Raw genomic sequence first — 25,835 nt, 5'->3', positions numbered from 1 at the left:
ACGGGGTTCACTTGAACACTGACTTGCTTTTTTGACGTTTTGTATGCAGAGGGAGGAGTGAGGGACTGCTTCTCAGCCCATCTTTATAAGCTATTACTTCTAATAAATTACAGTCAATGGAGTGATACAATATAATGTTCCGGCACCTGATTTCGAACAGCTGACAAGGCGTTTACATTATGTGTCACTAAAATTAGAACATGTATTATTGTGTAATTTAACCGAGAGAAGCCCAGGCGTAAATACACAAAATAACTAAATCAGATGACTGCGGGTTACCGAGCTGTGCGCCGTAGTGCCTAGAAGACACATATGGAATTAAGATTGCTTATAATCATTGTGACATGTTGCTGTACTTGTTTAGGGTGGCGGCCATGGGGCTGAGCCATTCACAGGCTGGGGGGGGGGGGGTTCAGCACTTGCTTCCAGTGCTTGGCTTTTGGGCTGATGGGAGGGCGCAAGCATGTTCTTTATAAGGGTGGGGCAGGAGGTGTTGCTGGATGGGCCAGTGGTAGTAAGGGCACACAGGGATGGTGCAGTATGGGTCACAGTGCTATCGGACGGGTGGCAGGTTCGTCCCACACACAGGCACAATGAGGGCACAGGAAGGTGGCACAATGAGGGAAGGTTGTCAGTACGCCGCCCTCAAGGGGTCTGCCGGGCTGGCTCCAACGCACCTCAGGAGAGGACTCAAAGAGCCGCTGGTATCCTTGGAGGGCGGTTCGAGCCCAAATCTAGACTCACTCTGCCTTTTATCCTTCCAAGATCAGTTAGAGGAGTTACAATTCCTTGTAAATAACCACGGTGCCTGCAGTGGGGCTCAAGAGACCGTGTCTGGGGAGGGATGAAGGGGGCGCTATGCATGGAGAAATGCTGGGGAGGGTGGAGGGCAGCAGGGAGGGAGGTGCTCAGGTGGTTGTGGTGCGGACGGCCACCTTTTGGATAAGATGAGGGTCCTCGGGCGGATGGTAGTAAGGGCCCACGGGGAGGATGATACAGTCCGTGAGTTTAGGAGGCACACTGACAGCACAGGATAGGGGCGGGGTCCGGGCACAGTCGGCGAAGTGATCAACAACTACTAGGCGACAGGGTGCAGCTGCACTTGAGGCTTGGTCAAAGTACCACCCGTCCCCTCCCCCGCCGCCTTTCCACTCTACGTTCACCTGGCAGCAGGAGTGGAGTATTGTGCTGGAGAACAGGTGAATGATGTGTGATGGGTACCCTTTACAAAGAACTTACAGGAGTTCCACAGTGTGTGCCAATTGTATCACAATTGTATCTTTAACCTTGTTTTAGTGGAAGAACATTGACACTGGAGCATGGTTAGCAAGCTTCCAGTCGAAAACATAAGTATTGATGAGGAAAAACTGGGGGTCACCATGACATAAAGGTGATTGAACGGGTCTTTACAAGAGAAATTTATTGTGACTACAAGATGCCAGTTTGTGTTGAAATTGACTTCCACATTACAGACATTTTAAAGGAGATGTCTCGAAGGCATCTGTGGTGGTCCCCTAATTCCAAAAGCACAACCAACTTGATGACCATCACAAAGCTTATCTAACCCCACCAGCTTCTCCCTCCCTGTCACACCACCACATCAACACTGCCTGCAAGCCACTGTTAACAAAGTGCTGAGGTGCACCAGATCAAGTGCTGTGTAAATGCACCCACCCCAACCACTAAATTTCTTCCGGACTATTAACACATGCACTGTCATTCCTCTGTATTATCTCCCACCTTCTATCCAAAAGTAATCTCTGTTTTGTTGTGGTCTATTTATTCAGGTGAAGTGAAGACACTGATGATCCAGCTATTACGAGGGGTTAAGCATCTTCATGACAACTGGATACTCCACAGAGATCTCAAGACCTCAAACCTGCTACTCAGCCATGCAGGAATTTTAAAAGTAAGTCTTCTGCTTCGTTTATTTATATGTGCTCTCTGACACTAGTCTGAAATTGTTTATTTTGAGACAGGGAATCTTGTATTTTGTAGTGGAAAACTATTATGACTTCCCATGCATGGAGTCTTGCATTGAGCATAGTATACCATCTTTTGGTTTTAAAATTCTAATTGGGGCTCTCAGCCATTGTCATTGCTAGAATTACTGTTTACCCCCATCTGCTCATTCAGACATCAACCTAGACACAGAATGTCCCATGACTTAGATTGAGTTTTTCCATTTTGCTTTCATGTTTGGAGGAATGAGTGGTAGCAAGAATTTCACCGAGAACAAGAGTGGACATTGTTCGAGTACTGGAGTGGTTGAAAGGTTTTGGGCTGGACAATGACTCAAATGTATTCAGTTTGTAACTTTTCTATGTTTTTGGATTGTCCAATGTGAGCAGAATACTCTTTACATTTTGGTCAAAGTGACTGTGAGAAGCTGGATTTCTGTTGCAGTAACCCCCCCACTTTTTGCCAGACTACTGATTCACTTTTGACTTGATGTGCCCTGGGTCCCTGCCAATCAGGTTCCCAGGGCCTGTGTTCTTTCCCCAAAACTACACCCAAACCCAATTGGCATTTCTGGCCACAAGTCATCCCCTGGTAAATGGTACCACAGGTACCTAGGGCACTATGACTGGCACTATGACCGGCACCATGACCTGGGGGAAGACCTCTAAGGGCTGCAGCACTTATTGTGCCACCCTTAGAGGCCCTGTACCTTTACACACATACCCTGCTATTGCACGCTGCATTGTTTGGTGCAAAACAAGTGAAGTCGACATAGCACACGTCCCTGTGTGCCCTGCCTACATCCCACTGCCCTGGGTCAGCCACCCCTCTAGCTGGGTGCACTATACCAGTGGTGAGGGTACAGGTGCGTGAGCCCTGTACCCCTACAGTGTCTAAATCAAGTCTTCGACATTGTAAGTGCAGTGCTGCCATTAAGAGTATATGGTGCTGGGAGTTGGTCATTACGACAGGTATCAAACTTCTCAGCACATTAAACCCACACTGATGCCAGTGTGGGATTTAATGAAAAATGCACTCAGAGGGCATCTTAGAGATGCCCCCTGAAAAACGACCAGAGCCATGAGACTTGTTTCTGGACCCTTAGGGTAGAAGCCTTCGCTCCCCAAGCCCAGAAACAAAGCCTTTCCCGGGTGGAGGTGTTCACATCTCCCTCAGGCCAGGAAGAGCCATCTGTGCCAGGGGAGCTTCAAAGACCTTGCAGCCTTTGTAATGCGACCCCCAGCCTCTCCTGCTATCAGGAGCAGGCCCCCTTCCTGTCTCCCCTCCTTTTCAGCTGGAAGACAGATGCAAAAAATTAGCCAGCCCAGAAGGTGTGCCCACCTCTGCCAGGTGGGGGAGGCAAGGTGAAGCTCCCTCTTCAGTGCCCGTCATCTTGCAGATGGCAGGCACTCCCCAATCAGGATTAGGGATTGTGCTCCCTCCCCCACGTGGTACTGACCTCGAGACCCCTAAAACGCCCCCTAAATACAGTATTTATGGGGCAGCCCTGAACCACGAAGACAGATTCCCGCAACCTAAGTAGAACAAGCATTTGCAATGCAATAGGTCTCGGGTTAATTAAGTTTGAGCTATTGGCATTGCTAAATATTGCAACACCAACTGTAATATTCCATGCAGCACAAGAGCAGTGATGAATGTGTGAACAGGTGGCCGTGTTTGCCAGTGCATGTGTGTGTGTGTGAGACACATTGTGCACGGATCCATGTGTGCGCGTTTGGATGTGTGTGTTGGCTTGAGAGCGTGTATGCCTTGTGTGTGCATGGATCCACGTGGCATATCTAAACAAACTTTTACGTGTTTCTGTGTGGCATTGAGTGTGCGTTTTTATGTAGCCGAATGGAACCATGTGCAATTGTGTGGGCTGCGTGAGTGCCTATATATGTGTGTATGCATCTGTGGGCTTATATTTGTGTTTGCTTGTGTACTTGCATGGCAATATAGAAATGTTTTATTGTGTAGATGCGTGCATGTGTGTGCGGTCTTATATGTGCCCTGGTGTATTTGCATGTCTGTGCTTTTATGTGCATGTGTTTCGATGTGCGTGCTTATATGTGCCCTGGTGAATTTGCGTGTCTGCATGTATGTGCTTGTGCTTCGATGTGTGCGTGCTTATATGTGCCCTGGTGTATTTGCGTGTCTGTGCTTTTATGTGCTTGTGTTTCGATGTGTGCATGTGTCTTCATGCTTATATGTGCCCTGGTGTATTTGCGTGTCTGTGCTTTTATGTGCTTGTGTTTCCATGTCTGCATGTGTGTTCATGCTTATATGTGCCCTGCTGTATTTGCGTGTCTGTGTTTTTATGTGCTTGTGTTTCGATGTGTGTGTGTGGGATTTTGTACACGGCTGTACCAGAGCAATGGCATTAACTAAAGACATCTTGCTTTTTGTAGGAAGGTAGATCCCTGACTATGGTTGCCCCCAACTTTTTGCCTGGTGTTTTGCTGGTTTTCTGACTTAGTTGACCTGGGGCCCTGCTATTCAGGACCCCAGGCCTACTGCTCTCTCTGTAAAATGGATTCCATGTACCTTAGGTACATATCTAAATTGGATACTGAGTCACCTTATCAGTCCCTGTACAGTGTACCTTAGGTACCCAGGGCATAGGTGTACCCAGGGCCTACCAGGGGCTGCAGCATGTATTATGCCACCCCTGGCTGGCCATCCAAATCTGACACAACTGGCTGCTTGACAGCTGGGGCAAGGTGGTGTAATCACCCTTTGCTTTAGATATAGTATACCTATATCTAACCCTAAAATGGACACACAGATCTCCTATCAGTCACTCCTATGGCAGGCCTTAACAATCCTGAAGGCAGAGTGCTTGAAATCGTGTGAGATGGTGCTCTGGCATGAGCTGAGCCTGTCTGCGGCTTTCGGGATCCATCCCTTAGCCGTTTCCATGATATCGCATACCATATACTCTTAAGTGCATTATAATCCTCGCGGTTATATGCCAACTCTGGTATCGCTCTATCAAAACATGTCGAGTAAGGTGTCATACGAATTGGAATACTAACCCCTCGCCAATTCTGGCGACGGGGTTAGCATTCCACCCTTCTAGAGGGACACGACATGTATGTAACCCCTAACCCCGGTTAAAGTCAAACAGAGCCTCAGCTCCACAAAATGGATGCTGCCACTGAGACACAAGTCTGCCCTCCTGCTGCTGGGAGTCCTCCCAGAGCAGGAGATAAGGACAAAGGGTTTCCTGCCAGGGGCGATGCCAGCACCGTCCCAGACAGGGTTTTGTGTATTGTAGGTAGGCAGGGCTTTAGAGGAAGGTGACTGCACGTGGCACCCCGGTGCTCACTGTGCATAGGCTGGCTGGAACCAGTTCCAGGGTCACTCCAGACCCTGTGCTGGGGAAAAGCCCGCCAAGGAAGTGGGTGTAACCACCCCCCTCCTAGTCCCACCCATAGGGCAGGACTTAGTCGCGTGCTAGCCCCTTTTTACAGGATAAAGGTAGGAACTGGCCCCCTTCCAAATCAGATCATCTTTGAATCCTGAAACTACTTTCCACGAAAGGAACTCAAGACTTCTTCCTAAGATTTCTCCCTTGTGACTAAGGAGTAGTCACCCTGCATCCGCAGGCACCATCTAAAGAACACTGCGGTCTGCTGCAAGTCCTTCCTCCGGAATCCGACTGCCCAGCTCGACGAGAACCGGCTTCCCTGGCACCTCTGACCTCTACCTACATCATCAGTCACGCTGAGATTCGTGGGTGTGACGAGACCTCGAGGGACCGGCCATCTTCAAGACTGCACGACTTCTTTCCAGCAAGCCCGCCGAGTGAATTCCTGGTGAGTGCTTTGGGGTCCGAGAAGCCCCCACCCTGAGCAGCTCCAGCACCGAAGAGCAGCCCCCCAGCATCTCCACGATCTGCGTGGGGCCCTTCTGCTTTTTACTGCTCACCGCGTTGTTTGGCTACTAGCCCGCTGGCTTGTGGCCTTCCTGACGACGCCCGACGACATTTCTGCTGCTGGTCTGGTTGCTCCAGACTGGCCCTTGCTTCCCTCCATCGGAGAAGTACCCTGGACCCTCCTGGTCCGCCCAAGACGCCATTTTAGGTCCACCGCGTGGGCCTTGCATTTGCCAAGACTTGTTGCCCAATCCTGGGTCCAGCGACGTCGACAGCAAGAACCTTCGTGGGACAGCTCGCACCTCCATCCTGGTCGCCGACAACGCCTCCTGGTCCGAGAGACTGCAGAGCCCAGCAGCGCCCACTCACCTGACTGCGGTGACTTCGCCCGGTGCCATCCTGGTGCCCACTTAATCACTGGCTAGTGATTCAAGAACTTGGTCCCCTCTGCTTTCAGGTTTTCTTCTTCCTTGATCCAGGCTTGGATCCATCGAACTTTTCTTCACTGGTCGCCTGCCAGCAACTTCTTCCTTCCAGGCTCCTGGTCCGGCAACGAGATCCCCGACGTCTTTTCAGACCTATGCAGCTGCAGCCCCTGGGCTAGGTAACTTCGGCACTTCGGTGTCCCAGCATAGCCTCACTATCCAAGGGTCAGGATCCACTGTCGTTTTCTCCCTACCAGGTCGGGTTCGCCCGTGAACACTAACTTTGTGAATTCTAGCTTCCATAGACTTTGTCCCGCATCCCGCGTGAGAGTGCACACTCTGCACCCGAGTCCCCTAGGTCTCCTAGAAGTAATCTAACGATTCCCTAGTCAAGTCCTAGCGATTCCAAAGCCTATTAGTACTGTACTTACCTGCTAGTAATTTCGCATTCCACTTTTTAAGTATATGGTTTTTCGTGCCCCTCGGGCATTTGTGTATAACGTGCTAACTTAAGTATTTTCGTAAGAGTTTTGTTGTGTGCCTAGCACCCTGTCCTCATAAAGAGTACAGGGTTGTTGTGATTCTAATAAATACACTGTTTATTTTCATAACACTTGTGTGGTGTCCTTTCACTGGGTGTTCAAGGGGTAATGTGATGGTAAAACAGCTGGCTTAACACGCCCTCTAGAGTCTTAGCCTTAGACTGCTCGTATCCATGCTACTAGGATAGCTGGTCTATAAGGTTGACTTACAACCAATCATCAAAAGGGTTGTTTGGACTGATATATAGTGATCACTAGAATAGTGAACACTGCACATCAGGCCAACTTCTCACACTTTTTAACAACGGTTTCTACTGGGGAGACAGAATAACAATATGTGGGTAGTCTCAGAATGTCTATATATATATATATATATATATATATATATATATATATATCTGCACAACCCCCTCCCCCCCCCCCACCCCTCAAAACTGGCCTTTGCTTTCAAAGGTCGGGTGAATGTATTGAGGCCGCAGTGATTTGCATGCCCTGCCTTGTAACTCGCTCTGCCCAAAACAAACGTGCCGAGAGCCTGAACTTTCAGTTTAGCAGATACAAACAGTTTTGTCACACCACCTTGTCAACAGAGCAGTCGATCCATGCCCCCCAGCCTCCCTCCCTCCCACGGCGTGAGAATGTGCCGACGCTATCAGGGGCCGGCACCATCGTCTGCACTACAAAGGGAACGCCTTGCTCGTCACTAATCTGCAAAAGGTCAATATTTAGCAGGCCTACATCTCAGCACAAGGCAGAGGAAATGAAAGTTTGGTGGGATCTTGTGCTGAGAGACGCGCGGCTTTGTGTAAGAAAGGAGTTGATGTTCACTGATGTAATGTTAGATAATGTCAGATTTGCCTTTCATGCATCTGAAAAAAATTCTCACTCTACAGCCTAATGGCAAATTAGCAGTTGTGCTCGTAAGTGCCACAATGTTTAGTTTCTTCGTTTGCAGTTGTCTTAACTTCTGATTCTTTGATATCTTCTGTTAAATTGCTTCTTTTGTGTGATACTAATTTCGTCCCCTATTTTTTGCATTCTCCCTAGCTGAGAGGTGGGTGGGTATTGATGCCTTAATTTTTAACGTAAGAAAAGCAATTTAAACACGACTTCATCGGTGAAGAAATTCTTCTGTTATGGTATTCTTCATAGTAGTTTATTATTTACAGTTTTTAACCAGTTCCGGAAATTATATGCAAAAAGAAGCGTTGTTTTGTGTTTCTAATTATGGTTCCATCCTGGAAATCAGATTGCCACACCCAGTGCAGAAATAGTCCACAAGCCTGTACAATTTTGTTTGTAAAAGTCTCCAGACCATAGCCAAATAAACACCTTGGACCAGGAGAAAAAAGGCAACAGAGTCCGCTACCACGAAACCATTGCCACAGAGAATTACTAATTATGGTATAACATTGGGAGAAAGGGGGCACCGCCATCCATGTAAATCATTCGCTAGCAAAGTAAACCGGTCTTGAGCAATGCTAAAAAAATCTGATGCTGATGAAGAAAGAAAACAAGTGGCTGATCGGACCTGTCACTCAGCAGGCCCCTCCAGACACACAGACCTCACCCCGCCCACATGACTGTGTGGTTGGGTGGCACATCGAACAATCAGTGGCGCTGTTGAGCACAATATGTGAATACCTCCGTAAACACAATAAACCCCCGTGCCATCCACCGAACAGCTGCTCCATAAGAGGATTTGTGAATGCTGAAAAGGACATTGACAGACTGCAAATGAAACGTGGAACACCACACTTGCCCCTCTATTTATCTTTGGGATGGGGAGAAGGAAGCGGTAAGAAATGATGTGCTTCACTCCCCTAGATCCGTAGCACGAGCAGGAGGCGGGGCACATGTAGGAAGGTAGATCCCTGACTATGGTTGCCCCCAACTTTTTGCCTGGTGTTTTGCTGGTTTTCTGACTTAGTTGACCTGGGGCCCTGCTATTCAGGACCCCAGGCCTACTGCTCTCTCTGTAAAATGGATTCCATGTACCCTAGGTACATATCCAATTGGATACTGAGTCACCTTATCAGTCCCTGTACAGTGTACCTTAGGTACCCAGGGCATAGGTGTACCCAGGGCCTACCAGGGGCTGCAGCATGTATTGTGCCACCCCTGGCTGGCCATCCAAATCTGACACAACTGGCTGCACGACAGCTGGGGCAAGGTGGTGTAATCACCCTTTGCTATAGATATAGTATACCTATATCTAACCCTAAAATGGACACACAGATCTCCTATCAGTCACTCCTATGGCAGGCCTTAACAATCCTGAAGGCAGAGTGCTTGGAATCGTGTGAGATGGTGCTCTGGCATGAGCTGAGCCTGTCTGCGGCTTTCGGGATCCATCCCTTAGCCGTTTCCATGATATCGCATACCATATACCCGTAAGTGCATTATAATCCTCGCGGTTATGTGCCAACTCTGGTATCGCTTTATCAAAACATGTCGAGTAAGGTGTCATACGAATTGGAATACTAACCCCTCGCCAATTCTGGCGACGGGGTTAGCATTCCACCCTTCTAGAGGGACACGACATGTATGTAACCCCTAACCCCGGTTAAAGTCAGACAGAGCCTTAGCATCCACAAAATGGATGCTGCCACCGAGACACAAGTCTGCCCTCCTGCTGCTGGGAGTCCTCCCAGAGCAGGAGATAAGGACAAAGGGTTTCCTGCCAGGGGCGGTGCCAGCACCGTCCCAGACAGGATTTTGTGTATTGTAGGTAGGCAGGGCTTCAGAGGAAGGTGACTGCACGTGGCACCCCGGTGCTCACTGTGCATAGGCTGGCTTGAACCAGTTCCAGGGTCACTCCAGACCCTGTGCTGGGGAAAAGCCCGCCAAGGAAGTGGGTGTAACCACCCCCCTCCTAGTCCCACCCATAGGGCAGGACTTAGTCGCGTGCCAGCCCCTTTTTACAGGATAAAGGTAGGAACTGGCCCCCTTCCAAATCAGATCATCTTTGAATCCTGAAACTACTTTCCACGAAAGGAACTCAAGACTTCTTCCTAAGATTTCTCCCTTGTGACTAAGGAGTAGTCACCCTGCATCCGCAGGCACCATCTTAAGAACACTGCGGTCTGCTGCAAGTCTCTCCTCCGGATCAAGACTGCCCAGCTCGACGAGAACCGGCTTCCCTGGCACCTCTGACCTCTACCTACATCATCAGTCACGCTGAGATTCGTGGGTGTGACGAGACCTCGAGGGACCGGCCATCTTCAAGACTGCACGACGCTTGCCCAGCACGACTCCCGAGTGACCCTCGACTGAGTGCTTTGGGGTCCGAGAAGCCCCAACCCTGAGCAGCTCCAGCACCGAAGTGCAGCCTCCCAGCATCTCCACGATCTGCGTGGATCCCTTCTGCTTTTTGCTGCTCACCGCGTTGTTTGGCTACTAGCCCGCTGGCTTGTGGCCTTCTGAACGACGCCCGACGACATCACTGCTGCTGGTCTGGTTGCTCCAGACTGGCCCTTGCTCCCCTCCCGAAGAGGAGCACCCCGGACCCTCCTGGTCCACTCAAGACGCCATTTTGAGTCCACCGAGTGGGCTTGAATTAGCCAAGGCTTGTTGCCCAATCCTGGGTATCTCCGACGCCGACAGCTTCATCCTTCGTGGGACAGCTCGCACCTCCATCCTGGTCGCCGACAACGCCTCCTGGTCCGAGAGACTGCAGAGCCCAGCAGCGCCCACTCACCTGACTGCGGTGACTTCGCCCGGTGCCATCCTGGTGCCCACTTAATCACTGGCTAGTGATTCAAGAACTTGGTCCCCTCTGCTTTCAGGTTTTCTTCTTCCTTGATCCAGGCTTGGATCCGTCGAACTTTTCTTCACTGGTCGCCTGCCAGCAACTTCCTTCTTCCAGGCTCCTGGTCCGGCACGAGGATTCCCGACGTCTTTTCAGACCTATGCAGCTGCAGTCCCTGGGCTAGGTAACTTCGGCACTTCGGTGTCCCAGCATAGCCTCACTATCCAAGGGTCAGGATCCACTGTCGTTTTCTCCCTACCAGGTCGGGTTCGCCCGTGAACACTAACTTTACCTTTACTAGCTTCCATAGACTTTGTCCCGCATCCCGCGTGAGAGTGCACACTCTGCACCCGAGTCCCCTAGGTCTCCTAGAAGTAATCTAACGATTCTATAGTCAAGTCCTAGCGATTCCAAAGCCTATTAGTACTGTACTTACCTGCTAGTAATTTCGCATTCCACTTTTAGAGTATATGGTTTTTCGTGCCCCTCAGGCATTTGTATATACTGTGCTAACTTAAGTATTTTCGTAAGAGTTTTGTTGTGTGCCTAGCACCCTGTCCTCATAAAGAGTACAGGGTTGTTGTGATTCTAATAAATACACTGTTTATTTTCATAACACTTGTGTGGTGTCCTTTCACTGGGTGTTCAAGGGGTAATGTGATGGTAAAACAGCTGGCTTAACACGCCCTCTAGAGTCTTAGCCTTAGACTGCTCGTATCCATGCTACTAGGATAGCTGGTCTATAAGGTTGACTTACAACCAATCATCAATAAGGGTTGTTTGGACTGATATATAGTGATCACTAGAATAGTGAGCACTGCACATCAGGCCAACTTCTCACATTGGTGAGCAGCGGTTGGGATTTGAGCTTGCTGTTGTTTTACCACACATGCCCTAAGAATATCTTGTGAAAGATCACATAAGTACTAAAGGTACATATAACTTAGCTTAGAATACTCTGAGTTCTACTGAACCAGCTGTTGTAGCTCCTAGGGCCTAGCACACCCTAAACTACAACTCTAGCAAGGGATCAGTAGGCAAACATATAGTGTAGGTAAGTGCACCACTTACACCTCACTAGAAAAGCATGTCTACCCAGGGAGATTCTACTGAGACTCCCCTGGTCAGTGTTGACCCTCCACAGGTCACTTCAAGATATGCAGCTCTCAGTTTCCAGGAGATGAGACAGATCTGTGTCTCCAGAAAACTGAAGCAGGGGTCTAACCCCACCATTCCCTTTCTGATAGGTCTCTTAGAGACATATTGTAGGAAGGTAGATGCCTGACTATGGTTGCCCCCAACTTTTTGCCTGGTGTTTTGCTGGTTTTCTGACTTAGTTGACCTGGGGCCCTGCTATTCAGGACCCCAGGCCTACTGCTCTCTCTGTAAAATGGATTCCATGTACCTTAGGTACATATCTAAATTGGATACTGAGTCACCTTACCAGTCCCTGTACAGTGTACCTTGGGTACCCAGGGCATAGGTGTACCCAGGGCCTACCAGGGGCTGCAGCATGTATTATGCCACCCCTGGCTGGCCATCCAAATCTGACACAACTGGCTGCTTGACAGCTGGGGCCAGGTGGTGTAATCACCCTTTGCTTTAGATATAGTATACCTATATCTAACCCTAAAAATGGACACACAGATCTCCTATCCGTCACTCCTATGGCAGGCCTTAACAATCCTGAAGGCAGAGTGCTTGGAATCGTGTGAGATGGTGCTCTGGCATGAGCTGAGCCTGTCTGCGGCTTTCGGGATCCATCCCTTAGCCGTTTCCATGATATCGCATACCATATACTCTTAAGTGCATTATAATCCTCGCGGTTATGTGCCAACTCTGGTATCGCTTTATCAAAACATGTCGAGTAAGGTGTCATACGAATTGGAATACTAACCCCTCGCCAATTCTGGCGACGGGGTTAGCATTCCACCCTTCTAGAGGGACACGACATGTATGTAACCCCTAACCCCGGTTAAAGTCAGACAGAGCCTTAGCATCCACAAAATGGATGCTGCCACCGAGACACAAGTCTGCCCTCCTGCTGCTGGGAGTCCTCCCAGAGCAGGAGATAAGGACAAAGGGTTTCCTGCCAGGGGCGGTGCCAGCACCGTCCCAGACAGGGTTTTGTGTATTGTAGGTAGGCAGGGCTTTAGAGGAAGGTGACTGCAAGTGGCACCCCGGTGCTCACTGTGCATAGGCTGGCTGGAACCAGTTCCAGGGTCACTCCAGACCCTGTGCTGGGGAAAAGCCCGCCAAGGAAGTGGGTGTAACCACCCCCCTCCTAGTCCCACCCATAGGGCAGGACTTAGTCGCGTGCCAGCCCCTTTTTACAGGATAAAGGTAGAGACTGGCCCCCTTCCAAATCAGATCATCTTTGAATCCTGAAACTACTTTCTGCGAAAGGAACTCAAGACTTCTTCCTAAGATTTCTCCCTTGTGACTAAGGAGTAGTCACCCTGCATCCGCAGGCACCATCTAAGAACACTGCGGTCTGCTGCAAGTCCTTCCTCCGGAATCCGACTGCCCAGCTCGACGAGAACCGGCTTCCCTGGCACCTCTGACCTCTACCCACCTCTACAGCCCAGCTGAGAACCGTGGGTGCGACGAGACCTCAAGGGACCGGCCATCTGCAAGACTGCACGACTTCTTTCCAGCAAGCCCGCCGAGTGAATTCCTGGTGAGTGCTTTGGGGTCCGAGAAGCCCCCACCCTGAGCAGCTCCAGCACCGAAGAGCAGCCCCCCAGCATCTCCACGATCTGCGTGGGGCCCTTCTGCTTTTTACTGCTCACCGCGTTGTTTGGCTACTAGCCCGCTGGCTTGTGGCCTTCCTGACGACGCCCGACGACATTTCTGCTGCTGGTCTGGTTGCTCCAGACTGGCCCTTGCTTCCCTCCATCGGAGAAGTACCCTGGACCCTCCTGGTCCACTCAAGACGCCATTTTAGGTCCACCGCGTGGGCCTTGCATTTGCCAAGACTTGTTGCCCAATCCTGGGTCCAGCGACGTCGACAGCAAGAACCTTCGTGGGACAGCTCGCACCTCCATCCTGGTCGCCGACAACGCCTCCTGGTCCGAGAGACTGCAGAGCCCAGCAGCGCCCACTCACCTGACTGCGGTGACTTCGCCCGGTGCCATCCTGGTGCCCACTTAATCACTGGCTAGTGATTCAAGAACTTGGTCCCCTCTGCTTTCAGGTTTTCTTCTTCCTTGATCCAGGCTTGGATCCATCGAACTTTTCTTCACTGGTCGCCTGCCAGCAACTTCTTCCTTCCAGGCTCCTGGTCCGGCAACGAGATCCCCGACGTCTTTTCAGACCTATGCAGCTGCAGCCCCTGGGCTAGGTAACTTCGGCACTTCGGTGTCCCAGCATAGCCTCACTATCCTAGGGTCAGGATCCACTGTCGTTTTCTTCCTACCAGGTCGGGTTCGCCCGTGAACACTAACTTTGCCTTTACTAGCCTCCATAGACTTTGTCCCGCATCCCGCGTGAGAGTGCACACTCTGCACCCGAGTCCCCTAGGTCTCCTAGAAGTAATCTAACGATTCCCTAGTCCAGTCCTAGCGATTCCAAAGCCTATTAGAACTGTTACTTACCTGCTAGTAATTCGCATTCCACTTTTAAAGTATATGGTTTTTCGTGCCCCTCGGGCATTTGTGTATAACGTGCTAACTTAAAGTATTTTCGTAAGAGTTTTGTTGTGTGCTTAGCTCCCTGTCTCATAAAGAGCCAGGGTAGTCTTGTTATAAATAAATACACTGTTTATTTTCATAACAACTTGTGTGGTGTCCTTTCACTGGGTGTTCAAGGGGTAATGTGATGGTAAAACAGCTGGCTTAACACGCCCTCTAGAGTCTTAGCCTTAGACTGCTCGTATCCATGCTACTAGGATAGCTGGTCTATAAGGTTGACTTACAACCAATCATCAATAAGGGTTGTTTGGACTGATATATAGTGATCACTAGAATAGTGAGCACTGCACATCAGGCCAACTTCTCACACATATGATACCAGAAAGCTTTCTCAGTTACATGAGAACATGCCAGCCTTAGAGGGAACCTCTGGGGATCCAGACCTCCCCAACACTGCTACTGCAGTTGAGGAGGAGGAGGATCAGGAGGAACTCTCTGGGGATGAGGTAGACAAAGGTCTTGAAGTAGTCAGAAGATTAACCAGGACCAACTTAGACTTACTTGGGCTAGGATCTGGGGGACCCCCAGTACTAACCCGAAGTGGGCCTAACCTTGGAGTTAGGAGAGATAGATCTCTTTCTAGGGACTCCAATAGATCTCTGCACTCTAATGCCTCTTCTCAGGGGAGAAGGAATCCTCCACAGAGGAGATTTACTTCCCCTCAGAGAAGGGAGCATGAAGCTAGGATGAGACAAGCTGAACTGAGGATTGAAAGGGAAGAAATTGCCCTGGCCAAAGAGAAGCTTGCCCTGGCAAGAGAGCAGCAGATGAGTGGGTTAGCTCCCACTGGTGGCAGCAATCTCCCAAGAGATAGAGAGAAGGGTTTAGATACTAAACACCTGACTAAGATAGTGCCCCCCTTTAAGCAAGGGGATGATATCCAGAAATGGATGGCTGCTCTGGAGAGGGCCTGCACTGTGCAGTGCATTCCCCAGAGTCAGTGGGCAGCTATACTGTGGCTCTCCTTTGATGGTAAAGGTAGAGATAAGCTCCTCACTACAAGAGTAGAGGATGCTAACAATTACCAGGTCCTGAAGAATACACTGGTTGATGGGTTTGGTTTAACCACTGAGCAGTACAGGTTGCTGTTCAGAGACACCCAGAAAACTCAGTCTCAGGACTGGTCTGACTTTGTGGATTGTGCCACTAAGGCTTTGGAGGGCTGGTTGCTGGGTAGCAAGGTTACTGACTTCACAGGATTGTATAATCTTATTATGAGAGAGCAAGTCTTAAATAATTGTCAGAACCAGTTATTACACCAGCACCTGGTAGACTCTGATCTGACCTCTCCACAAGAATTGGGTAAGAGGGCAGACAAATGGGTCAGAACCAGGATTAGGCCCAAGAACCAAGGTGGTGACCAGAAAAAGGAATCAACCAAGCCTCAAGAGAAGGGTGGGAATAAATCTCCAGATCAAACCACATCAGGGCCCATAAAAATCCTCTGAGGGGGGTGGGTCCCAGAATCCTTCCAACAACCAGAAGAAACCTTATTGTTATCCCTGTAAACAGGTGGGTCATTTAAAAACTGACAGCAGTTGCCCAAAGAATAACAATAAGGAAAACATACCCCCAAGTAACATTCCCAAACCTCCTGTTACTACTAGTAGTAATCCCCCAGGTGGTGGGAGTGCCCCCAAGAATTTGGGTGCATTTACTTTGGGAGTTCCTGGGGACTCTGGCCTAACCAGGTCCCCAAACTTAGATACTCTTGTCTGTGAGACTGGCATGGGGTTTGCCAACTTCACAACTTGTCCCAACACTTTGGGCAAGTACAGACAGGAGCCCCTCATCAATGGAATGAAAGTTGAGGCCTATAGAGATACAGGGGCTAGCATCACTATGGTGACTGAGAGTCTAGTCCCCTCAAGGCAACTTTTACCTGGTGCCACATACCAGGTGACCAACATTGATGGAGTGAAGAAAACTCATCCCATGGCAGTAGTAAGTCTCAGCTGGGGAGGTGTCACTGGCCCAAAGAGAGTGGCAGTGTCGTCAAACTTGCCTGTGGATTGCCTACTGGGGAATGATTTAGAGACCTCAGCCTGGGCTGAGGTAGAGCAAGAAACCCATTCTAGAATGGTAAATACCCATGGTAAGGTTAGTGGGGCAGTAATAGCCACAGCCCCAGTCCAAGATGTCCTCCCTGAACAGGTCAGGAGGGTTGTGCCAGTTACAACCCAATCTCAGACAACTTCCTTCCCAGAACAGGTTGTCAAGGCTGTCATGGTAACAGCCCACACCCAAACTGAGCACCCTCCTGAAAAGGCTGGGAGAGTTGTGATGGCCACAGCTCAAACTCAGACAGATGATAGTGTTGTGAAGCCTGAAACTATGGATCACTCCACTCAGACAGAGAGCATTGAGGAGGAAGAGAAATCTCCCTCCCACCAGACTTTAGGAAAGGATCAGCCTCCTCAGGGAACTGATCTGACCCCTTGTGAGGAAACTGCCACAGAGGTAGTCAGGCCTAGCCTGGCAGAACCCCTGATGTCAGTGGACCCTTCCAAGGTGGGACCCAGTCTGGAGCAGGTAACCTGCCCCTCTCTACCCTGCCTCAGTCAGCCCAGGGCTGTAGAGGTCAGGGAGGCCAGTGTTGGACCCCAAAGGGCCCCCTGTCCAAAAGAATTCCCCAATCAGCAGATTAAGGGCACTGAAGCTAGTAATCCTAGCCAAGTGAAAATAAAACAGACTCCTGAGGGATCCCCCTTAAATTTAGTTAGGGACCTCCCACAGATGGACACTGTTGGGCACAGCCAAACTTGGGACCTGAGGGCCCCAGATCTGACCTGTCCCTCCAGTAAGCCAAACAGAGGGACCCAACCTCCAGCTGTAGGTAGCCAGAGGTTGACCCTGAGAGCCCAAAACAACTCAGTCTTGGAAAGAAAGGCCTATATGGTGGAAAATGATTGGAGGAAGTTGAGCCCAAAATTAGTGGAGCCTCACTTCAGTACTCCATTTCAGCACCAGCCTTTTACTTTGCCAAAACACACCACAGGTAGAGATTCCCTATGGTGGAGACCCTCAGACACCCTTAGGGTGAGGGATTGCTTAGTGGACCATGAGATAGGGGGTAACCATGCCAGTGCTGGTACTTCCTTATATGGCCACTCAGGCAATATAGGCTTACCTGGTAAGGCTAGCCTTATCTCCTTTCTTTGGGGGGGGGGTTATGTAGGAAGGTAGATCCCTGACTATGGTTGCCCCCAACTTTTTGCCTGGTGTTTTGCTGGTTTTCTGACTTAGTTGACCTGGGGCCCTGCTATTCAGGACCCCAGGCCTACTGCTCTCTCTGTAAAATGGATTCCATGTACCCTAGGTACATATCCAATTGGATACTGAGTCACCTTATCAGTCCCTGTACAGTGTACCTTAGGTACCCAGGGCATAGGTGTACCCAGGGCCTACCAGGGGCTGCAGCATGTATTGTGCCACCCCTGGCTGGCCATCCAAATCTGACACAACTGGCTGCACGACAGCTGGGGCAAGGTGGTGTAATCACCCTTTGCTATAGATATAGTATACCTATATCTAACCCTAAAATGGACACACAGATCTCCTATCAGTCACTCCTATGGCAGGCCTTAACAATCCTGAAGGCAGAGTGCTTGGAATCGTGTGAGATGGTGCTCTGGCATGAGCTGAGCCTGTCTGCGGCTTTCGGGATCCATCCCTTAGCCGTTTCCATGATATCGCATACCATATACCCTTAAGTGCATTATAATCCTCGCGGTTATGTGCCAACTCTGGTATCGCTTTATCAAAACATGTCGAGTAAGGTGTCATACGAATTGGAATACTAACCCCTCGCCAATTCTGGCGACGGGGTTAGCATTCCACCCTTCTAGAGGGACACGACATGTATGTAACCCCACACCCCGGTTAAAGTCAGACAGAGCCTTAGCATCCACAAAATGGATGCTGCCACCGAGACACAAGTCTGCCCTCCTGCTGCTGGGAGTCCTCCCAGAGCAGGAGATAAGGACAAAGGGTTTCCTGCCAAGCGGTGCCAGCACCGTCCCAGACAGGATTTTGTGTATTGTAGGTAGGCAGGGCTTCAGAGGAAGGTGACTGCACGTGGCACCCCGGTGCTCACTGTGCATAGGCTGGCTTGAACCAGTTCCAGGGTCACTCCAGACCCTGTGCTGGGGAAAAGCCCGCCAAGGAAGTGGGTGTAACCACCCCCCTCCTAGTCCCACCCATAGGGCAGGACTTAGTCGCGTGCCAGCCCCTTTTTACAGGATAAAGGTAGGAACTGGCCCCCTTCCAAATCAGATCATCTTTGAATCCTGAAACTACTTTCCACGAAAGGAACTCAAGACTTCTTCCTAAGATTTCTCCCTTGTGACTAAGGAGTAGTCACCCTGCATCCGCAGGCACCATCTTAAGAACACTGCGGTCTGCTGCAAGTCTCTCCTCCGGATCAAGACTGCCCAGCTCGACGAGAACCGGCTTCCCTGGCACCTCTGACCTCTACCTACATCATCAGTCACGCTGAGATTCGTGGGTGTGACGAGACCTCGAGGGACCGGCCATCTTCAAGACTGCACGACGCTTGCCCAGCACGACTCCCGAGTGACCCTCGACTGAGTGCTTTGGGGTCCGAGAAGCCCCAACCCTGAGCAGCTCCAGCACCGAAGTGCAGCCTCCCAGCATCTCCACGATCTGCGTGGGGCCCTTCTGCTTTTTGCTGCTCACCGCGTTGTTTGGCTACTAGCCCGCTGGCTTGTGGCCTTCTGAACGACGCCCGACGACATCACTGCTGCTGGTCTGGTTGCTCCAGACTGGCCCTTGCTCCCCTCCCGAAGAGGAGCACCCCGGACCCTCCTGGTCCACTCAAGACGCCATTTTGAGTCCACCGCGTGGGCTTGAATTAGCCAAGGCTTGTTGCCCAATCCTGGGTATCTCCGACGCCGACAGCTTCATCCTTCGTGGGACAGCTCGCACCTCCATCCTGGTCGCCGACAACGCCTCCTGGTCCGAGAGACTGCAGAGCCCAGCAGCGCCCACTCACCTGACTGCGGTGACTTCGCCCGGTGCCATCCTGGTGCCCACTTAATCACTGGCTAGTGATTCAAGAACTTGGTCCCCTCTGCTTTCAGGTTTTCTTCTTCCTTGATCCAGGCTTGGATCCATCGAACTTTTCTTCACTGGTCGCCTGCCAGCAACTTCCTTCTTCCAGGCTCCTGGTCCGGCACGAGGATTCCCGACGTCTTTTCAGACCTATGCAGCTGCAGTCCCTGGGCTAGGTAACTTCGGCACTTCGGTGTCCCAGCATAGCCTCACTATCCAAGGGTCAGGATCCACTGTCGTTTTCTCCCTACCAGGTCGGGTTCGCCCGTGAACACTAACTTTACTAGCTTCCATAGACTTTGTACCGCATCCCGCGTGAGAGTGCACACTCTGCACCCGAGTCCCCTAGGTCTCCTAGAAGTAATCTAACGATTCTATAGTCAAGTCCTAGCGATTCCAAAGCCTATTAGTACTGTACTTACCTGCTAGTAATTTCGCATTCCACTTTTAGAGTATATGGTTTTTCGTGCCCCTCGGGCATTTGTATATACTGTGCTAACTTAAGTATTTTCGTAAGAGTTTTGTTGTGTGCCTAGCACCCTGTCCTCATAAAGAGTACAGGGTTGTTGTGATTCTAATAAATACACTGTTTATTTTCATAACACTTGTGTGGTGTCCTTTCACTGGGTGTTCAAGGGGTAATGTGATGGTAAAACAGCTGGCTTAACACGCCCTCTAGAGTCTTAGCCTTAGACTGCTCGTATCCATGCTACTAGGATAGCTGGTCTATAAGGTTGACTTACAACCAATCATCAATAAGGGTTGTTTGGACTGATATATAGTGATCACTAGAATAGTGAGCACTGCACATCAGGCCAACTTCTCACATTGGCACACGAGTACATGGAGGACACGGTTTCAGATTTATGTTTGATCTCGAGCAGTGGTGGGGGCAGGCAAATGCGTAGCAAGACTTAAGGAGACGGATAGTAAACAGAACCGCAAGAGAGAGAGAGCAGGAAAGAGTCAAAAGAGCGAAGCGGTCCGCGCTTGTGCAACTAATTAAATAAATAAAGAAGCGCCTCCGAAGCAGACCGCGCTTGTGCAACTAATTAAATAAATGAACAAGCGCATCCAAAGAGCACCGCACTTGTGCAACTAATCAAATAAATAAATAAATAAACAAGCGCATCCGAAGCGGACCGTGCTTGTGCAATTTAGTAAAGAAATAAACAAGCACGAAACATATGCACTTTGGGAAAAAAGAGCACAAGCCCCACGCGCCTCGAGCCAAGGTAAACCTGAACAAAAGAAGGGAATGCATGCCACACGCAAGGTGCAGGCATGCAATAGTAACAAAAACAAGCTCACGCGCCGCGTGCCTCTCTTCAGACTCCCCCTGCATTCCAGAGAGGCGCGCGACACGCTCTGCATTGCCATGCTGTGGAGACAAGACCTGGCCGCGCGCACAACGTTATCCTATGGAAAAACGCTGCGCGCGGCCAGGTCTTGTCTCACTTCGGCGTTCTCAGATTGCTGACACGCCGACTATAGTTCTCTGGCGAGAACGCGCTTTCAGCGAGTTACTAGCCGAGACCTAAAAAAGGACTAAAGGAGACGCCCAGTAGAGGAGACTGCAGAGAACAGCTGACTTTTCCCCAGTCCTACTGGCCTCTGCAGTTTCCAAAGATGCTGCTCCAAAAATTGTCTTGTTCAGCAGCCAGTGACCTCCATAACCGCTGGGAGGACAGACTGCCTTCAACAAAGACCAGATAATCTGTGAACAGCAGCTCTGCACAGAAGAAACATCAAAGAAAGACTGTGCCTGCTGAGGAAAAAGAAATCCGACGCCTGGAACCACCACTGCACCAGTCACATATGGCCCAAGTTCAAGTGGCCCACTGGTCCCAGCGAGGTTCCTCAGTGCTCCAGAGTCAGAGTACACCATGAATTGACCCCTCCAGACCCCTTCCCCGACCCCCAACTGCAAGTGGCCCGGTAAGGTGAAATCCGACCTCAAAAGACACCTCGGCATCCAGCCGCCCTGCGCCCTGGAGAAGAGAACCCGAGGTGCACCTACGTTCCAGAACTCTCCAACTTACCTGCCCAGCTGTTGGTTCCTCCTGGAAGTCTTCCTGGACCGAGCCTGCAGCTGAAAACCAAAACCGAAAATCCACATTGAAAACAAGACACCTAACGCCAAACTAGCACCCTGCACCCAGCCATCCTTGCGCGCTGTTGGGTGTACTTTTTGTGCTAAACAGGATCCCCTTTGACGCCGAGCACTAGGAGCTTGGCTCCCACAACCTTGTGGCCTGCTCGCCAGCATTCCTCATTGGATAACATTGGGCCTCAGCACTCTGCACCCGGCCGCCCTAGTGCTGCTGAGGGTGTAACTAGAGTGACCCCTGAGACTATCCTCAAAACCCCAACCGCAAGTGGCCCGGTAAGGTGAAATCCGACCTCAAAAGACACCTCTGCATCCAGCCGCCCTGCGCACTAGAGAAGAGAACCCGAGGTGCACCTACGTTCCAGAACTCTCCAACTTGCCTGCCCAGCTGTTGGTTCCTCCTGGAAGTCTTCCTGGACCGAGCCTGCAGCTGAAACCAAAACCGAAAATCCCCATTGAAAACAGGACACCCAACGCCAAATTAGCACCCTACACCCAGCCATCCCTGCGCGCTGTGGGTGTACTTTTTGTGCTAAACAGGATCCCCTTTGGCCCTGAGCCGAGCACCAGGAGCTTGGCTCCCACAACCTTGTGGCCTGCTAGCCAGCTTTCCTCATTGGATAACATTGGGCCTCAGCACTCTGCACCCGGCCGCCCTAGTGCTGCTGAGGGTGTAACTAGAGTGCATCCTTGACCCTGGGGGACCCCTGAGACTATCCTCAAAACCTCAACTCCCACTACCGAATACTTACTTCAAAACCGATAACACTATGTACGAGGCATATGAGCTGCAGATTCTTTGCATTAGATCGCCACCTGGTGTTGGGCTCGGATGATTGCATGTTGTTGTCGTCTTGGAAGAAGTCTTTGTAGTCACGAGATAGGTGACTCCTCCCTTGGACGATAGTGAGCATGGGCATCGGCTCCATCCTTAGATTGTTTTTTTCTGCCACTGGGTTCGGATGAAACTTTTCCGCTCCGGTTGAAATCTACTTTTCAAGTACTTCAACGTGTAAAAATTTCTTCAAACTTCACCAAACAACTTTCGATACCAATACACATAGACTGGACTTCGTCAGCTCGATTCCGGTTGTCGACGCGGGCCGTAGGGCCTACCCACGCCGTGAGGCCTACACCTCATGAAAAGGACGCCATTCAAAAGATGCCCCAAGTGTGGAGCAAAATTTCCACACAGTGACCATCACGAGGTCTGTAACCTGTGCTTATCGCCAGATCTTGACGAATCCAGCTGCACAGCCTGTTCGAAGATCCATGTGTCCCGGAGGAAGATTCTGATGATCTCCAGATCGTATCCGAGGCAGATGACTCGGATGACTCCATACCTTCGGGTCAACGCGTGAGTACCACTGCCCCTACCCCAGCCCAAACACCCAAATCGGAGGCAAAGGTCAACACTCCGCCTGCGGGGCCCAGTCAAGACCGAAAAAACACTTCAAAAGCCCCACCATCGAGCCCCGCTCCGAAGAAAATAATGAAGGCTTCCGGTAGCTCCATAACGCGCAAAACCACATGTGCCGATACCGCCTGCTCCCTCGGCACCGAAACAAAAAGAAGTCCCGGTTCCGAAAGGCATTCCGAAACCATGGACTCCGAGAGATAAAGCGGCTCCGAAAACAACAAAGCCTGTTTCCGATGCCCCAAAAACAGCTTCCACTCCAAAGCCGATACCCTCGATGCCTAAACAAACAAAGCCTGCTTCCGATCCTTCCAAGTCCACGAAACAGGCTTCGGCTCCAAAGACAATACCTTTGGTGCCAAAATCTACGCCAAAGGACTCAACATCGGCTCCTAAGGCTAAAGACAAGCAACAAACAGGTTCGGAACCGAAAAGTTCGGCGCCGAAGGCTGTGTCTCAAGAAGAGGAGCTTTTCCAACCAGATCCTTTACAAAAAAGGATCTACATTGATCCAGAAACAGGACCTGTTTCCACCACACCACACAGGAAGAGGAAGTCTGATAAGGCACCTACACCTCCAGGGCCTGTCAAGAAGAAGGACTCTGCCACATCTCCTATGCACTCTTCTTCTCCTGTATCTTCTTCTCCTGCTCTTCCTTTAAACATTTCACCTCAAAATTCTCCTCATTCTCCACAACATACACCTCCTCAGGATGTTCATGATGATGAGTATAGCATGGGGGGAGGGGGAGACCCAGATGACCCTTTTCCCTACCCAACAGGTTCACCAGACTGGGAGTATCCAAACCCACAGAATGTACCAGATATTCCTGACCCACATATATATCCATCTAAATCTTCTCCTCCAGAAGACAATATTGGGTTTGGACACTTAATTTAATAGGGCTGCCATCTATCACAATGTCACCATGCATTCAGATGAGGCAGAGGAAGAGTTTTACTAGACACTTTTGAACATGCACTAGAAGTGTTTAAAGATCCTGTAAGAGCTAGAATCATAAACCCAAGAATAAAGAAAAAGTACAGAGCAGCTCCTGCCCACATTAAAGGACAGCTACCCTTAGACTCACTAGTAGTTTCAAACGCTAGGAAAGCTAGGAGAAGAGCAAATTCCCAAACATCAGGTGAAGCACCACCTCCTGATAAAGAATCAAAGAACATAGATGCTTCAGGAAAAAGAATAGCTGCCCAAGCTAGCAATACATGGCGCATCATTAACACACAGGCCCTGCTTGCAAGATACGACAGGGATCACTATGATCAGCTACCTGACTGATATAAGGCACAAGCAGATGACCTCATACAAGAGGGTAAGCTTATATCAAATGTCCCCATTAAATGCGCACTAGATGTAGCAGACACTGCATCCAGAGCAATAAATACCAGTGTCCTCCTTAGACGTCACGCGTGGTTACGCATTTCAGGATTTAAGCAAGACGTGCAAACTACTATCTTAAATCAACCATTCAACCAACAACAATTGTTTGGTCCAGAGGTAGACTCAGCACTGGAAAAAATGAAAAAGACACTGACACAGCCAAGTCGATGGGAGCTCTGCAGTCCACCCAGGCAAGAGGCTCCTTTCGTCGCTCCTTCTACAGAGGAGGCTGCAAACAAGCTGGAGCAGACAATTCAGCTTCCTTTAAAACAAATGCGCAAACATCCTCTAATAAATGATACTTTAGAGGAGGCAACAAGAACAAGAGAAGAGGTAGAGGAAATAACAATAATTGAACCTCTCCCAACACAAAACAGTGACTTCCTTCTGCTCCCCCAACAGCATTCCACTCCTGTAGGGAGCAGACTAACACAGTTCCTACCTGTTTGGAATTCCATCCCCACAGACAAGTGGGTAAGACAAATTATCCAGTATGGTTACTGCCTAGAGCTTACAGCTACCCCATCACATATACCACCCAGACAGCGTCCAATGTCCACAGAACATCTAACGCTGCTCCAACAAGAGGTTCTCTCGTTGCTTCAAAAAGATGCAATAGAGCTAGTTCCGTTAAAACATCAAGGAACAGGGGTTTACTCGCTCTATTTCCTAATACCCAAAAAGGACGGAACACTAAGACCAATTCTAGACCTAAGTCCTCTCAATCTGTATATACACTCAGATCATTTTCACATGATTTAGGAACATGCACTATTATCTTTTCAATTTGCTGCTGGGATTTGAGTCTGAGTGTGTCGACAAGCTTCTAAAAAATCTCTTATGGGTGCAGGTTATATGCGGCTCCGTAGTTATTGCAGAGTGGAACAAAGCTAGCACAGATCCACATGACACCACCTACTGGCATGGATACTGCTTTGAGTTTCAGGATCCAATCTGGCGCCTGGGGATATTCACAACAGGAGGAATCTGCCGTTAGATAGTGTCCACCAGAAAGAGTGTTACTGAAGCCAAGCTACTTGTTTTTCATGTCTAAGAAATTGGTTTTCTCATACTAAAATGTCTTTCCTTTTTTATCCCCACCCTCCCAGAGGAGGGATACTACTTGTAGTATATGCACAGCATACAACTCTATAATAGTTTCTTATTGCAAATCAAATCAATTTTTCCCTATAACAGTAGTTTTCACTTTGAAGATATTCTAGATTGACATGCTACAGATTTTGTCATTCCTATGAAAAGGGCGAGTAGTGTACATTTTTATTAAAGTTCTTGATACTAAGCTGATTACCTTATATTATGTAATGTGAGGGGAAATATATAATACCACTCTGGAGATGGTATCTAATCTGTGGGGTGCTGTGTGTTTTGGGTCGACCTCATAACCAGTAATTTCAGTCATACCTGTAGGTAACATACTCTCAAACGTCGTGGTATTCTTAGCCAAACCACTAAATAGTTGGATGCCGTCCTTCTGGAAACACAGCAGTAGAATATATGCGCAACTTGAGTATTTATGTTCTAGGCATCAATACAAAATTATACCTATTTCATACCTGCATTACC

General features: G+C 49.7%; 1 protein-coding gene across 13 annotated transcripts in view; it reads left to right on the top strand.

Moving 5' to 3' along the window:
* The window catches only part of LOC144754523 (cyclin-dependent kinase 11B-like), a 431,279-nt gene that overhangs the window by 265,765 nt on the left and 139,679 nt on the right, over window positions 1-25,835 (top strand). For all 13 annotated transcript variants that reach the window (XM_078642437.1, XM_078642431.1, XM_078642429.1 and 10 more), the window contains one exon: window positions 1,788-1,909. In XM_078642437.1, coding sequence (XP_078498563.1) covers window positions 1,788-1,909 — 122 coding nt within the window. The remainder of the gene's footprint in view (window positions 1-1,787; window positions 1,910-25,835) is intronic.

Source organism: Lissotriton helveticus, chromosome 5_1, assembly GCF_964261635.1.
Source record: "Lissotriton helveticus chromosome 5_1, aLisHel1.1, whole genome shotgun sequence".
Lineage (NCBI taxonomy): Eukaryota > Metazoa > Chordata > Amphibia > Caudata > Salamandridae > Lissotriton > Lissotriton helveticus.
Note: the sequence above shows the minus strand (reverse complement) of the source record. Positions and strands in the feature narration are given on the sequence as shown.